The sequence below is a fragment of the Grammomys surdaster genome, unplaced genomic scaffold (genome assembly GCF_004785775.1).
Source record: "Grammomys surdaster isolate TR1022 unplaced genomic scaffold, NIH_TR_1.0 126086, whole genome shotgun sequence".
Lineage (NCBI taxonomy): Eukaryota > Metazoa > Chordata > Mammalia > Rodentia > Muridae > Grammomys > Grammomys surdaster.
Window position 1 is genome coordinate 4871328 of NW_021620894.1, and position 13120 is coordinate 4884447.

At 49.3% G+C, this 13120-nt stretch overlaps 1 protein-coding gene across 1 annotated transcript in view; it reads right to left on the bottom strand.

Moving 5' to 3' along the window:
* The window catches only part of Sorl1 (sortilin related receptor 1), a 163299-nt gene extending 153028 nt beyond the window's left edge, over positions 1-10271 (bottom strand). The window contains exon 1 of the mRNA XM_028755788.1: positions 9809-10271. Coding sequence (XP_028611621.1) covers positions 9809-10093 — 285 coding nt within the window. The 5' untranslated portion in view covers positions 10094-10271. The remainder of the gene's footprint in view (positions 1-9808) is intronic.
* Between the last annotated feature and the right edge of the window lie 2849 nt (positions 10272-13120).

Sequence of the window (13120 nt, forward strand, 5' to 3'; positions counted from 1 at the left end):
AGAGAGAGGAGGAAGGGAGAAAGAGAGAGGAGGGAGGGAGGGAGGGAAGGAGGGAGGGAGGGAGGGAGGGAGGGAGGGGAACTAGAAAGCAAGCTATGATTCTCTACCTAAGATGACCGTCTATGTATTATACTGTTGTCTGCATAAGAGACAACAGTGTCACATAAATTTGAAACAAATCAGAAGCTCAGTTTGGGTCCTCATCTCCACAATTCACTAGCTGTCTAACCTGGGAGAAGTCGCTTCTTCTTTCTGAGCTACAGGATACTCATCGGTGAACGGAGAGGAGCAATAACTCTTCCCAAGTTCACGGGACTGCCGCAAGAAGCAAGCAAGATATAAACCAGGGATGTGTTTCGTCAACCTCGACATCCAAAAGTGTCACTTATTTTCAGGTCCCAGTGACTTTCTGTCCAAATCAGCCATGCTTTGCAGCATGGCTCCACATAAAAACTTAACCTTGGCATCACCAGACCAGGAACCTAAGAGCAAGACGTGACGTACGTCAGATAATAAGACAGCACATACAACGCTGACTTTTGAACGAGTGGCTATTGACGCTTTTGGGAAACCTCACCCATGCTTGACAATAAGGCTCAGAAAGCTGGGGAGGCCCAAAGTCCAAGTCCCAAGTTGTCACCACTGAGGTGACACTACTCCTTAACAAGGTCCTCGCCCCAAAGGCACAGCATTTAAACCTGTCATTGCAGAGCAGAAGCCCCCTGCCAGGTGGTGGTGGCACTTGGGAGACAGAGGCAGGCGGATTTCTGAGTTCGAGGCCAGCCTGGTCTACAGAGTGAGTTCCAGGACAGCCAGGGCTATAGCAGAAGACCCTGCAACCTCATCGCCAGCTGCTTTTCTACACTGAAAAAGAAACAACGCAAACGACAGCAAATCCAGAGGAGACATGCAGCTCAGCTCCCAAAGCCAAGGAAGGCCAAGTTCTCAGTAACAGGAAATGGCCTAGGGACTACCCAAGGCTCAACCTGGTGACAGGAGCTGGCCACAACTCTCTTCTGTTTGCCTAACTCTCTAACTCTGTTTTAACAGCCTGTTCACCTCTCCCCAACTTTGCCCAAGAACACCTAATGCTTCTCCCTCCAGCTTGGTCTCTGCAGTAACCCTGTCATCTCCACCCCGGCATGCACTATCTCCAGCAAACCCTGTGCACAGTTAACTGCAAGACATATTTTTATAACTACTCAGTATGGGACTTCCAGGGAACTAAATATACACAGATGAGGTAAATTTTAGGTAGGGTATCACGTTACTCAATGAATTGGGCACAGGTCTCAAATATTCAAATTCCTTCAAACAGCCTCAGCTTCCAGATAGCTTACCCAGCTCCGCTCTGTCCCCACTACCTAGAATCAAAGGTCCCTTCGTCTAAGATCTTTGACCTGGACCCAGGAAGTCAATTTTGACCTTCCTAGGTCTCGGGATTGTCAAGCTTCTGTGCCACGAACATCTCAGTTAACAGACAAACAAGGTTCTGTGGGGTCCAGGCCCAACGAGCATCCAGGGTGACAGACTCTGAGCCAATTTCTTTCCCAAGTGGCTCCTGATAGTGTGTGTGTGTGTGTGTGTGTGTGTGTGTGTGTGTGTGTGTGTGTTATATGTGTGAGAGTGTGAGTACGTTTTATGTACATGTGTGTGTGCCGTGTGTGTATGTGCATGCATTTTGTGTGTGTGTGTGAGAGATTGTATGTGCGTGTCTCTGTGTTTTATTTATGTTTTATGTATATGTGTGTGGCATGTGTGTGTGCATGTGCACATATGTGTTCCATGTGTGTGTGTGTGTGTTGTATGTCTAAGATTGTGTGTGTACATGTCTATGTGTTTTGTGTGTGTTTTATGAATATGTATGTGGTGTGTGTGCATGTGCACATATGTGTGACTGTGTGTGTGTGTGTGCATGCAAGTGCAAGCGAGTATGTGTGTTTTAGCAGGACATCATCCCTCAGCCTACAAAGGAGGATTAAAGATAAAGCATGTTCAGAGTCCTACAACCCTCATTGGCTCTCACCCACTTACTCCACATAAAAATTACTCTAGTTGGGCCAGGTGGTGGTGGCACACACCTTTAATCCCAGCACTTGGGAGGCAGAGGCAGGTAGATTTCTGAGTTCGAGAGTTCGAGGCTAGCCTGGTCTACAGAGTGAGTTCCAGGACAACCAGGGCTACACAGAGAAACCATGTCTCGAAAAACAAACAAACAAAAAAGTTACTCTAGCCACTTTCCCCAGGCCTCCCTTCTGTCAGCAGTGAGGGGCGAGCTGTCCACACCACAGATAAGTCTTCCTTCAAAATAAATAAAGCCCTTGCAGTCCTCTTTGGGTGTTTTTGTTTTCTTTTTTTTTTCTTTTCTTTTTAAGGGAGGGGTAACCTCGTACATTGGTCTCTAATGACGCAAAACACATTTGATATCTACGTCTTTTTATTGCCCTTGTCTGCCACTCAGATTTGGGATATAATCACATCAGCCTGCCTTTCTGAGAATTCGTAGCTGTGTTTTTAATCTAATTCAGGGGCCTGGAGATAAATCATCCTGAAGGGTCCCGATTTTCCAAGCCAAGAGCCTGCAGCCAGCGGCGGCAGCAACAACAGCAATGGCATGCTAAGTTAAAGGGCCAGCATGGAAGGAGGGAGAGCTTCAGTACAGTGGTGAAGACCACACACCTCTATTGTTTGTCTTTGTGCCAGCCTGCAGGGTCGGTCGCAGGGATGGAAGACAGACTCAGGTCCACTGGGGTAAGTCAGTAAGAGTACAGGAAGTAGAGGACGGAGACAAAGAGCTCACCATTAACAGCTCCTGCTAACGTAGAGCCCGTGGGATCCGCACACCTCTGCATATACCTCTGCACACCTCAGCACAGCTGGAATAGCCCTGGGCTATTTGCATAAGCGCAGCACAAGAGAAGGGGCACACAGGTTTAAAGAGTTCATCTGAAGAGTCAGCCTTCCAGGGGCCTGATGGAAGGAGGCAACTGTGCAGAGGCAAACCCCCCCAGACAAACACAGTGTCCATTTGTCCTCCACAGTGGCCCATGCAGCCCGCCCTAGCCACTGCAACTTGGTCATCAGCAGCCTCCAAGACCTAGGGTTTGTTCAAAGCGCTCAACTCTTGTTTTTACTCCCCCTGTCTCTTGGGTGAAATAGAAGATGCCTACAGCTTGGATGCCTAGGCCTCCTGCCACTGAACAGAGGTCTGCCAGCAGGCGGGACAGCAATAGCCAGAGCCTCCATGTGGGTCTTAAGCTTTAAATTCATTACCACTACGTGAAAAGAAATCCAGCTGTTCAGTCACACTACCCATAGTGCAAGTGTTCAGTAGCCACGTGTGCCTAGCAGACATGCCGAACACACAGATGTTCAGTACTGCTGAAATTCCTATTCAGTAATGTTCCATTGGAAGATAGGTTACAAGGCCAGCACGCAGGATCCGATGGCTCTCTGCTAACAGCCATGATGGAGCTTGGAGTCAGCATTATAGTTAACAGTTGCTCAGGGCTGAGGGTCTATCTCTTAGAGAATCGTGTGCTTGCTTAGCGTGCATCTGGCACTGGGTTCAGTCCTCAGAACCACACACACACACACAATTACCCAGTGGATACCTGAATTTTATAATTACTCTTTACTTCACAATTGTAGTTATGACTGTTACCAAGTCCCTTGCTCACAGAGCCCACTTTAGTTTGCACAGAGCATTGCTGTCTTCCCATTTCAACTCCCAGCATCTCCCAGTAACACAGAATATACCCCACATCTTGACCCTGAGTAGCAAGCCCACCCTGATTTTCCTGCTTTTTGTCATCATCAGCTGCTTTGATGCTAAAGGGCCACCCAGGCCACTTCTTTGAAGGCCTAAGGTTCGCAAGTCGATAAACCAATAAATTAGGTCGAAATTAACTGTGACTCATTTTAAACTGGGGGAAATTGATTTTCTTTTGCATGTACGTGGCTGGACTGAATATGCCATCTGCCAGCAAGCAGATCGTGGCCTACCTGGAGAATGCACAGGAAGGCTGTGCTCTCATTAGCAAAGAAAACGCCTCCTCCCTGGAATCCCAGACAATTCCCAGAGAAATGCCAATCCCCAAATATTCAAACCAAAAGAGACTGAACTTTCCGTCCCATCACAAAAATTTAACCCTGGGAGGGGGGGAATGAAAGAAAGACCCACATAACATCCCAGGTTTAAAACAGTTCTGTGTAGTCAGCCATCAGTTATCCATAACTGTCAAATATTGTAAATGCTACACTCACTGGCTTTCCTGGAATACATTTATATGGCCGTTTTCCCCTATAGGTAACCCAAAGAATGCAAACTCATTTAATATTCACCTGAGCAAATTTTAATTAAGAAAGTAAACTGATGCTTTAAAAGAGAAACTAAATAAATATGCAAAAGCAAATAAAATTAGTTTGGCTATTTCATGCTTTTCAGAAGATTAGACTACTCCCTGCATCTCTCTACGATGGACCGGACAGGGCTTGCTTGCTCTATGGCTGTTCTGGGATAGGAAGGACGCCACAAACACGCCTGTGATCTCTAAGGAGGAAGATCCCAGTCGACAATGCAAGGCTCCTACAGCAGCTGCTCTTTGCCTTGGGATCCACAGCGCTCTTAGGATCCGCCTCACGGGTCCAAGACTCAAAGCAATTTATTAAGCAAAGCCCTGACTTCATTTTACAAGAATGCAACTGAAAAAGCGTCAAAAGGAACACAAAGCTAAGGTCTGTAAGGTGGCCCCCGGATTCTGATGTCCTCACAAAGTGGGATTCTACTCCTCTAGGAGCTGTTGAATCCTCTGCAAGCTCAGAGAGGGTTCTGCAGTGGTGACCTTCTGGCCCACGGTAGAAAAGGGGGAGGGCACTATCACACCTGGCCTGGAAAAGGAGTAATCATCTATTTTATATGTGACATTCCGGTCACCATGGTCACCACCCCACAAATATATTTAGAGTTTAAATGAACCTCATTATTCATGACACCAAGCACTGCAGGTAACAAAAGGCTGCAGATAACTCAGTGGCATGTGCCTTCATATTATACAAACTATTTCTGTGAAGAAATTGTAACAAAAACTGAGAACTCAAAAGGATTCACCTGTCTCCACACATTCCTTCTTATCAACGGCTTTGTAAGCAGGCATTAGCTGCTGAAGACAAAGGCAGATCAGTGGGTAAGTTCTCTTTCCCATCCCTTGAATTCTCAGTGTCTCTCCTTGGGCCCCTTCTCTCCATTCCTTTCTCCTCAAAGCCTCTACTGTTCTGTTCCAGGTCCTAATCTACTGATGAACCAAACAGTGCCAGACACAGCCCAGAACTCAATAGAAGGGACAGAGGCACAACCAGGAGAGGTTGCTCAAGGTCACATCCGTCACCAACCCAAGAGGCCAACCAGGTCTTCACCTACGCAAAACTCAGCTTGGCACGGCCTGCATGCTGCCCTCTTGGCTTCTTCTGGAAGCCCACAGGTCAAACATCCTCACTTCAGGATCAACCAGCCAATTCTTTCCCTGATCAAGTATATCATGTAAGAATCAACACCGGAGAGATCTAAAGCCAAACAGTACTCTTTCCCCAAAGGAAGCCTTTTGTCCAAGGCCCTTGTGCTGTAATGGACACTTTGTTTTTAGTCTCAAACCAGGACACTGTATCCTCTCCGTCCTCTAAAATGCAAGAATTATGAACAGAGGGCTTGTTGCAAGCAAAATAAACCTGTAAATCCTGTTAGGCTTGGTGCCTCATTCCAAAGGACCCCCAACTCCCCCCCACACACACACACATACACACACACACACACACACACACACACACACAAATTAAAAATATCATTAGCAAAAACCAATATGAGAGTCCTAAAAGGGAGAACACTGTAAAAATAGAATCCTAGGTCTTTATTCGAATTAACTCTTGGATAGCACAGGAAAACCAGGGCTACACTCCCAAGGGCCATCCCATTGGCTTCTGCACCATGGAGAGAGCCAAAGCATTTTGTCAGTTGGTGGGTTCCCCTTGCTCCCGCTTATAGATAACTTTATATAACTTAATGTGCTTTCTGTGCCTCTTCTTCCAGGGAGAAAACTGCTCCACAGATGGGTATCAAGGGTCTCCCATACAGTGAAACATAGAGGAGCAAATCCCGGCCCCCAAGGAGCACACAGGGAGACGAGACATTAACTATAACCCAGGGCAGTGAGGGGTGGCACCAGGCATAGAACTGTTCCCACAGAACTGGGAATACGAGGGACCTGGGAGGATTGGAGAACAGAAAGGGGGTTCTCTAAGCAAAGAGGAGAGTTGAGGAAGACCTTCGGGGAAGAGCACAGTCAAGAGTGATTACAAAGAGCAGGCAAGAAATCAATGTGGCAAGAACTGTGGACTAAAGTGGGCTTGGCAACACTCTCCTCTAACCCTAGTACTCTGGAGGCAGAGACAGTAGGAGCTAGCCTACTACCCAGTTAGAGGCTAGCCTGAGCTTCATGGTTTCAGGCCAGGTTGGGCTAACTCAGACCCGCCCCACACACCAAAACAACTTAATATGCAAGCTAATTAAATATAGACCCATTAATCATTAATAATATGCATAATTATTTTCAACAAATTTATTGATGCTTATTGTTAATGATAATTAAATATATATTTAAAAGCTATCGCTTCCTCCTTCTTTAATTTGACCTTTTAAAGAATAAGCCTTCCTTGTAAAATTTGAATTTGTATAGAAAAGCCCGAATATCTGGTCTGTTGGTCTCTACTATGTCTGAGTGATCGTGTCAGAACCAGGCTCTTCCTATTAGAAAATCTTCCTAAGAAGAAAGTCCTAGGAAGGAAAAATAATCAAGGTTAAGAAAAATCTTTACTCCATAAAGTGAGGAGGGTAAAGGAAGGGACACTCCAATGTGACATGCCAACATGTCACATTGAGAAAAGGCTCCTTTCTCAGCCAAATTTTCCTTGGCAAAGCCTTCCCTCTGTCCCCCCTGAAGATAGTGGCCTTCTCACCACCTCTCTGGCTTCCACTTTGAGCCCTGACAAGTGTTCCCCCTATTCCCTTACCCACACCAAGCCCCAAGGACGAGAAACTGCAGAGCACCTAAGTCTCCCTGTCCCCAGCTATCCCTCCATGTCCTCCATGTCCAGAGTCTCACTCAGCCAGGTTGAGCATGCACAGATCTGCTGGTTACCATCTGTTTGTTTACACTGATCTCTCCTTCCATTGTTTTCTTCTTTGTTTGCTGTTTTTGTTTGTTTTGAGAAACACATCCCCTTCAGACAACTGTTCACTGTCACTATTTGGGTTTAAAAATCGAAGGGAATGTTATATAACTTGGTACAGGGCAAGAGTTCAAACGAGCATAGAGATTGATAACACAGTTGCATCCCGGAGCATTTGGGGAGGGAGCTGGAGGTTCTATTCATAGCTGGCTATGTCCCAGGCAAAACAGAGGCACATAGCCACCTCTGCTACAGAGGTGATTCCAAATAGCCATGCAATACTTCAGAGACCCAGAGAAGAGCCCCAAGCTATTCAGGCACTGCTTCCTAAGCCTGTAGCCCGAAGGGCTCAGAACCAGGTTAGAGCTTGTGGTAAAACGCCATTCCATAAAGTTCTTCCTTCTGTCTGAGTCCATTCCTCAACAAGGAAGGAAGGTTAATGCTATTTTTCATTAAGGTACAGCAAAATGGAATGAGGGCATAGGAAGGCAGCCCCTAGTGAGAAAGGGCCCAGGAGGGATCCTCACTGTTCTGTGGGAATTCCTCATTCTGAGTTCAACTGTTGGCTGGATCTGCATCCTTCAATGGAACCAGTCTGGCTGGCCTGGAGACATGAAAGCAAAGCGCGAGAGGGCGGGGGTGGGGGGGAGTTTGGAGAGGCTCCCAACAAGAACAGAGTTCATCTTTAGCTTGCTCAAAATCCCTGGGAGATTTTCACACAGCAAATCCGAAAGGAGGAGGAAATAAACAGCACCTGCACTGATCCTGTAGAGACTAGAAGGTTCCTCTTTCCACCAAAACTAGGCTGCAGAGGACCTGAACATCCAGGGGCACGGTCCTCCTCACTCCTCCAATGCCTGGCCCACCCGCTCAGGAGCACAGCAGAGCTAGGCAGGCTGGGAAGACCCATTCTCCTCAGTTCCAAGTTGCCATGCCTGCCAAGAGCCATCTTGCTGACTTCCAAATTACAAAAAGGAAGTTTCAGATGCGGGTGACGTGTGGGGGACAAGGATCTGGGCCCAAGAGGGACAAGGCAGGTGGGCTTCAGTAGTCTGAGTCCTGCACAGACACAAACACACGCGCGCACACACAGGCTTGCATGCACACACGCAAGTACATACACCGTCAAGCAGTTACAGGTCATCTGGCACACATTCCTGCCCAGGGCCAGGTGGTCTGGTGGTGGACAGATGTCAGCTGCTCCCCACCCTCACACCACCACCCCTCTGTCTTCATAATCATGTCCATTTTAGTTTGGAGAGGGGACGCTTAGGAAACACTGACTTAGACAAGGTGACTCCCAGCACCCAAAGGTCAGTGAGACGATGCAGGTGAGAACTACAGTGCTCCCAGCCCTTCCCTACGTGACCTTGGACCAGTCACTGCACCTGTCACAGCTTGCGTTTCTTCACTCAGAACATGACACAATAGGGTGGCATCTTTTATGAGATGCTTTCTGGCTCCAGGAGTTGATCGTTCGACGCTATGTATGCCCTGGAGGAAGACTTTGCTATAGCCGAAATCAGTGAAGAAAGGCAGAACTCGCTACTGACTTAATTTGTACTTTGGAAAGCAACAGTCACACTGGGACATGATTGTGTTGGTCATCTCCACTGGGCCCACCTTTTCTCTCCCACCGACCTTCTAGTTTTGTGGATGTCAATCTTAACCGAAGAACTGGGAGTTTCTGAATAGACAATTACACCGGCAAATTAATCCCAACGCTGATTCTAAGGGACAAACTCGGCTTGGCATCCCTAGCAGCCAGTGGTGGCCAGGAGTGAAATCTGTGTTACTTATGACCTAATAAACCCATTGCCTGGATAGATATAAGTCCTTTAATGAATATTAAGCCCAGCAAATTCCTTGCAGAACTCTCAAATCCCGAGTGTCATAAGAAATAGTTTCTATCTAAAATAAAGCCATCACCTTGAAGGGGTGGGAAAGAAAGGGAGTGGGATGGTATGCCATACTCCCAACGAAAATAATCCAGCCTTACACACAAGCATTCACGAGCTCACACACACACGCGCACGCACACACACACACACATCTACTGGGTACACAAGGGACAATCGTGGCGCTTTGTGAGTTGCCCACCTTTTTGGGGTTCATGAGAATAACCGTGGAAAGCCCTCTGCAATTCTGATTAAGTGCTTTACAACTGCAGGGTTCTCGCCTCCGCTGCCAAAGGATGGTACAGGGCTGGGGGGGGGGGGGGTAATGCCCGTTTTTATCCAGATGTAAAAATTATGCTGTACCCCTCTAAAACCTGCCGGAAACTACACTAGTCTGTCTGCATACAGGGTTAGGGAAGAGAGGCGCTGCACCCTTCGAGTTACCTGGAATATATTTGCTATAATCGACAGGAAGAGGGAAAAGATCTATGCGACCAGAGTGCTGACTGCTGTACTCATGTGATGTACTGGGGGAAAGGAAAAGAAAAAGAAATGAAACAAACATGCCAGCCGGGGAAGTCCCCAAGCGGTGCCAGCACCTGGGAAGCGACTGCAAAGGATGGGTGCGGGGGTGAGGAAGTGCTGGGAGAGAAAGGGGCTCGAAGGAGGTGGCTTGCAGACGTGCTCACCTGTCCATACACCTGGATAGGCTGGGGCTGCAAAGCGGCGCTCCGCCGCGTCCTGAGTGGCTTCTTGGCCGCCGGGCTCGCTCCCCGGGCATCCCAGTGTGTTCCCAGCCGCAGCTCGCGCGGGTCGCCCTGCACCACGAAGAAGCCGCGGTCCTGGGGCAAGGGTGCTCGGCCACCGTGCAATCTCTGCGCCCAGCCCCCGCTGAGAGCCCCGGGGGGCAGCAGCGCGACCAGGGCGAATAGGAAAGGGAGTCTCGACTCCCTCCTGCTGCTCGGTGTCGCCATGTTCGGGCGAACGCTCCCGCAGGTGGCGCCGCCGCCAGGAGAGAATGTGCAGCGCGCGCCGGGACAGCGCGGGGCCAGAGCCGGGGCCGCGCGCGCCGCTCCCGGGGCTCCAAGCCGCCCGGGCCGCTCCGCTGCGCCCGCCACCGCAGCCACGGCCACCGCCGCCGCCGGGTCCCGCTCGCTCGGCGCCACGCCGTCACGTGTGCGCTCGCAGCGCGTCCCCCTTCGCGCACTTTCTCCGCTCCCCGCGACTGGGGCCCCGCCCCCTGGGATGGGGAAGTCAAGGCAGGGAGCGCCCGCCTGAGGGCACCGTGGTCCCCGGCGCGCACACCTCGCCCTCCCTGCCGCAGTGAAGTGTTGCGTGGGCGCCGTGCTCTATTTCCCCGGGTTGAGTTAGCTACTCCGCGGGTTCCTGGGGTACCCTGGTCACCCCAAACCACCTTGTGCAGCTACCTTCCTGGGCCTTGGCCTCACGTCCACCTCCAGTGGAAAGCAAACCACAGAGTTGGCCCTTAGCACACCAAACAACAAACCGCAAGATGAACCTGCCGGTTTGGGAAACTTAACGCGGTTTCAACTACATCACAGAAATGTGTGCTTGAAGTGGCCACAGCTCAAACTACCCTTGATCAAGGGTACTTTGAACTGCCCCTGCGTCCAGCAGAGCACAGCGGACAAACACCCTGCCCAGAAGCAGGAAAGCCTAGGCTACATTTGCCCTACCTGGACGACTACCCTAGGCATGGCCCGGGGCCCTACCAGACTCCTAAGGCTTTGGTTCCTTAAGGTGTCCCACCAATGAGTCCCTCTCAGTGCTAAGATGAGTGTGTGTCTCATCAACCAAACACCGCTAGTTGTGAAGGCTGGAAAGATTGTACCTGTATTGGATGGAGCAGATGCCCTAGAAAGGGGTGCAATTTCAATGCACCTTAAAATCAGCTCCGAGAACCAAATTGTAACTGCTTTTACACACTTTTTCCCCAGCTGGTGGGAGCAGTTAAGTATTACCCTGGATTTCATCCTAGGTCTCTCCAGACTGGGGTCCTGGTTATTGAATTGACTGAAGCCAGAGCCCCAGCTCTGCTGCTGAATCCACTGGTTGAGAGAAGGGAAGGAGTGGTCTCTCCCCTGCATCCCTCCTCCACCCCACCCCACCCCCACGCCCGCAACTTTCTTCAACAAGCCAGTAGCTTGGTCTGTCTCCCGTTCACCTGTCACTCAACTTCATTCTAGTTAGCTTAATCTAGTTCCTCCCTCCAAACTACACCGCCTTGGGCAACCTGCCAGAACCTGTCACGATCTGACCTGGCCATGGCCCTGTGTTGAAGTGTATTGCCATTGTGGTAGTGTCAGGAGGTGGGTGCCTTTAAGAGTCGATTGATTATAGACAGGAACCCGGGCCTCTCTCAATGGAGTCAGTTTGTTCTCCCAAGAGCAGATGGTATTGCAGTTGAGCTTTAGCTCAGCCTAAAATGGTTCTCCTAAAGCAAGGCCACCCTCTTGTTTTAGCTCTAAAACATCTAGACCTCCTGTGACCTGAAGAGGCGTAAGGCTCTCACCGGAAGCTGAGAAGACGCCAGCCAACACCGTGTTCATAAACTTCCCTTCCAGTCTCCGTAGCCATGAGCTCAAAATGTGACTATCATCTGTGAAAGAAAGCCAGCATCTCTTCACCTCCCTCAATCCAGCATTCAACTGCCCTCCTCCATCCCATAGGACTTTCTGAGATCCCGCCCCCCTCCCCTCACCCCAGCTCAGGTTCTGCAGACTCCCACCCTCTCACACCCCTTTCCCTCCCCCACTCAGATGCTGTCTTTCTGCACTCCAACTTGAGATCATTGTTGAGCCACCCAGCTCACAGCCACTAAAGCATTGCCACCTCTCCCTGCCCTTCAAGACCAGCCCTACCTAGTCAGTATCACCTTACCGGATGTGAACCCACTCAGGGGTCCTCAGCATGTCTGCCATCTTTGACTCCCAGAAGGAAACTAAAGGAACAGCCTACAGTCGGAACACCCTGCATGTGATTTGATTGTCGGTTGTTTGTCAAGGTATCTTTAATGAGAACCGTCTTGTATGAGTTAGAGAAAAACAACCCTGTGTGTCTTCTAATTGCTGTGTGGAAGACAAAGCAGTCTGCCCCTGTGAACCGCTGGCTTGAGCTTCAGGTGGCAATTTTCGTGGAAGGATTAGTAGGGCGGGACCGGCTACTGGCTCATTTGGATTTGGATTTGTAATTTCAATGCTATAAAACTAGCAAGAATGCTCGAACACGGCTAATTTACTCCTCGAATGCCTTCCTCTCCAATCATCGACATTCTAAGCCATTCTTGGGTGGATAGTCAGCTCTCCAGGAGACTGTGGGCTGGGAAACTACAGGGCACAGGAGAAAGAAAGCATGCTGAACTTTTAAGTCAAAGGGCCAATTCTAGCTATGGGAGCTGGGCTGAATGCCCTCCCTGCAGCTCCCGTTTTCTCACCTATAAAATAGAGATCTTAGTTCCTATCCACTACTACAAACATTCAGAGTACCAGGTGAGATCATGTATGTAAAAGACTCTTGAAGATCCCCACAGAAAAGGACTGTGTGCAACCAGCATTAGAGGCCTGCATGACGGTTCTGGTCCTGAGGCAAGTTTCTACATGGTTTTTGGTAGGTTTGTTTATCTTTTCTCTTTTGTTTTTGCTTTTTGGGGTGGGGGTGGGGGTTTAGGGGAGCTCCTGGTAAATGTGATCTTCCATTCCTGACCATTCTCTACTTTTGGAACTCCTACAAGAGCGTGAGAGTGAAAGAACCATTGGGCAAGTTCACCCAAAACAGGAGTCAGAGTTGAGTTGTGCAATACAAGCAGAGTATTTCTCCTAACTTCAAAACCAGATCTGAGTTGTAAACAAGTTCGCACTTCCTCCATCCCTCCGGGGCTCTAGACAAAGGGGAGGCAGTATTCGAGCCCTCTCTGCCCTACCTATGGCCTTGCTCTGATGCTCGAGGACACCACTACAAACATCAATATGCATGGATCCATA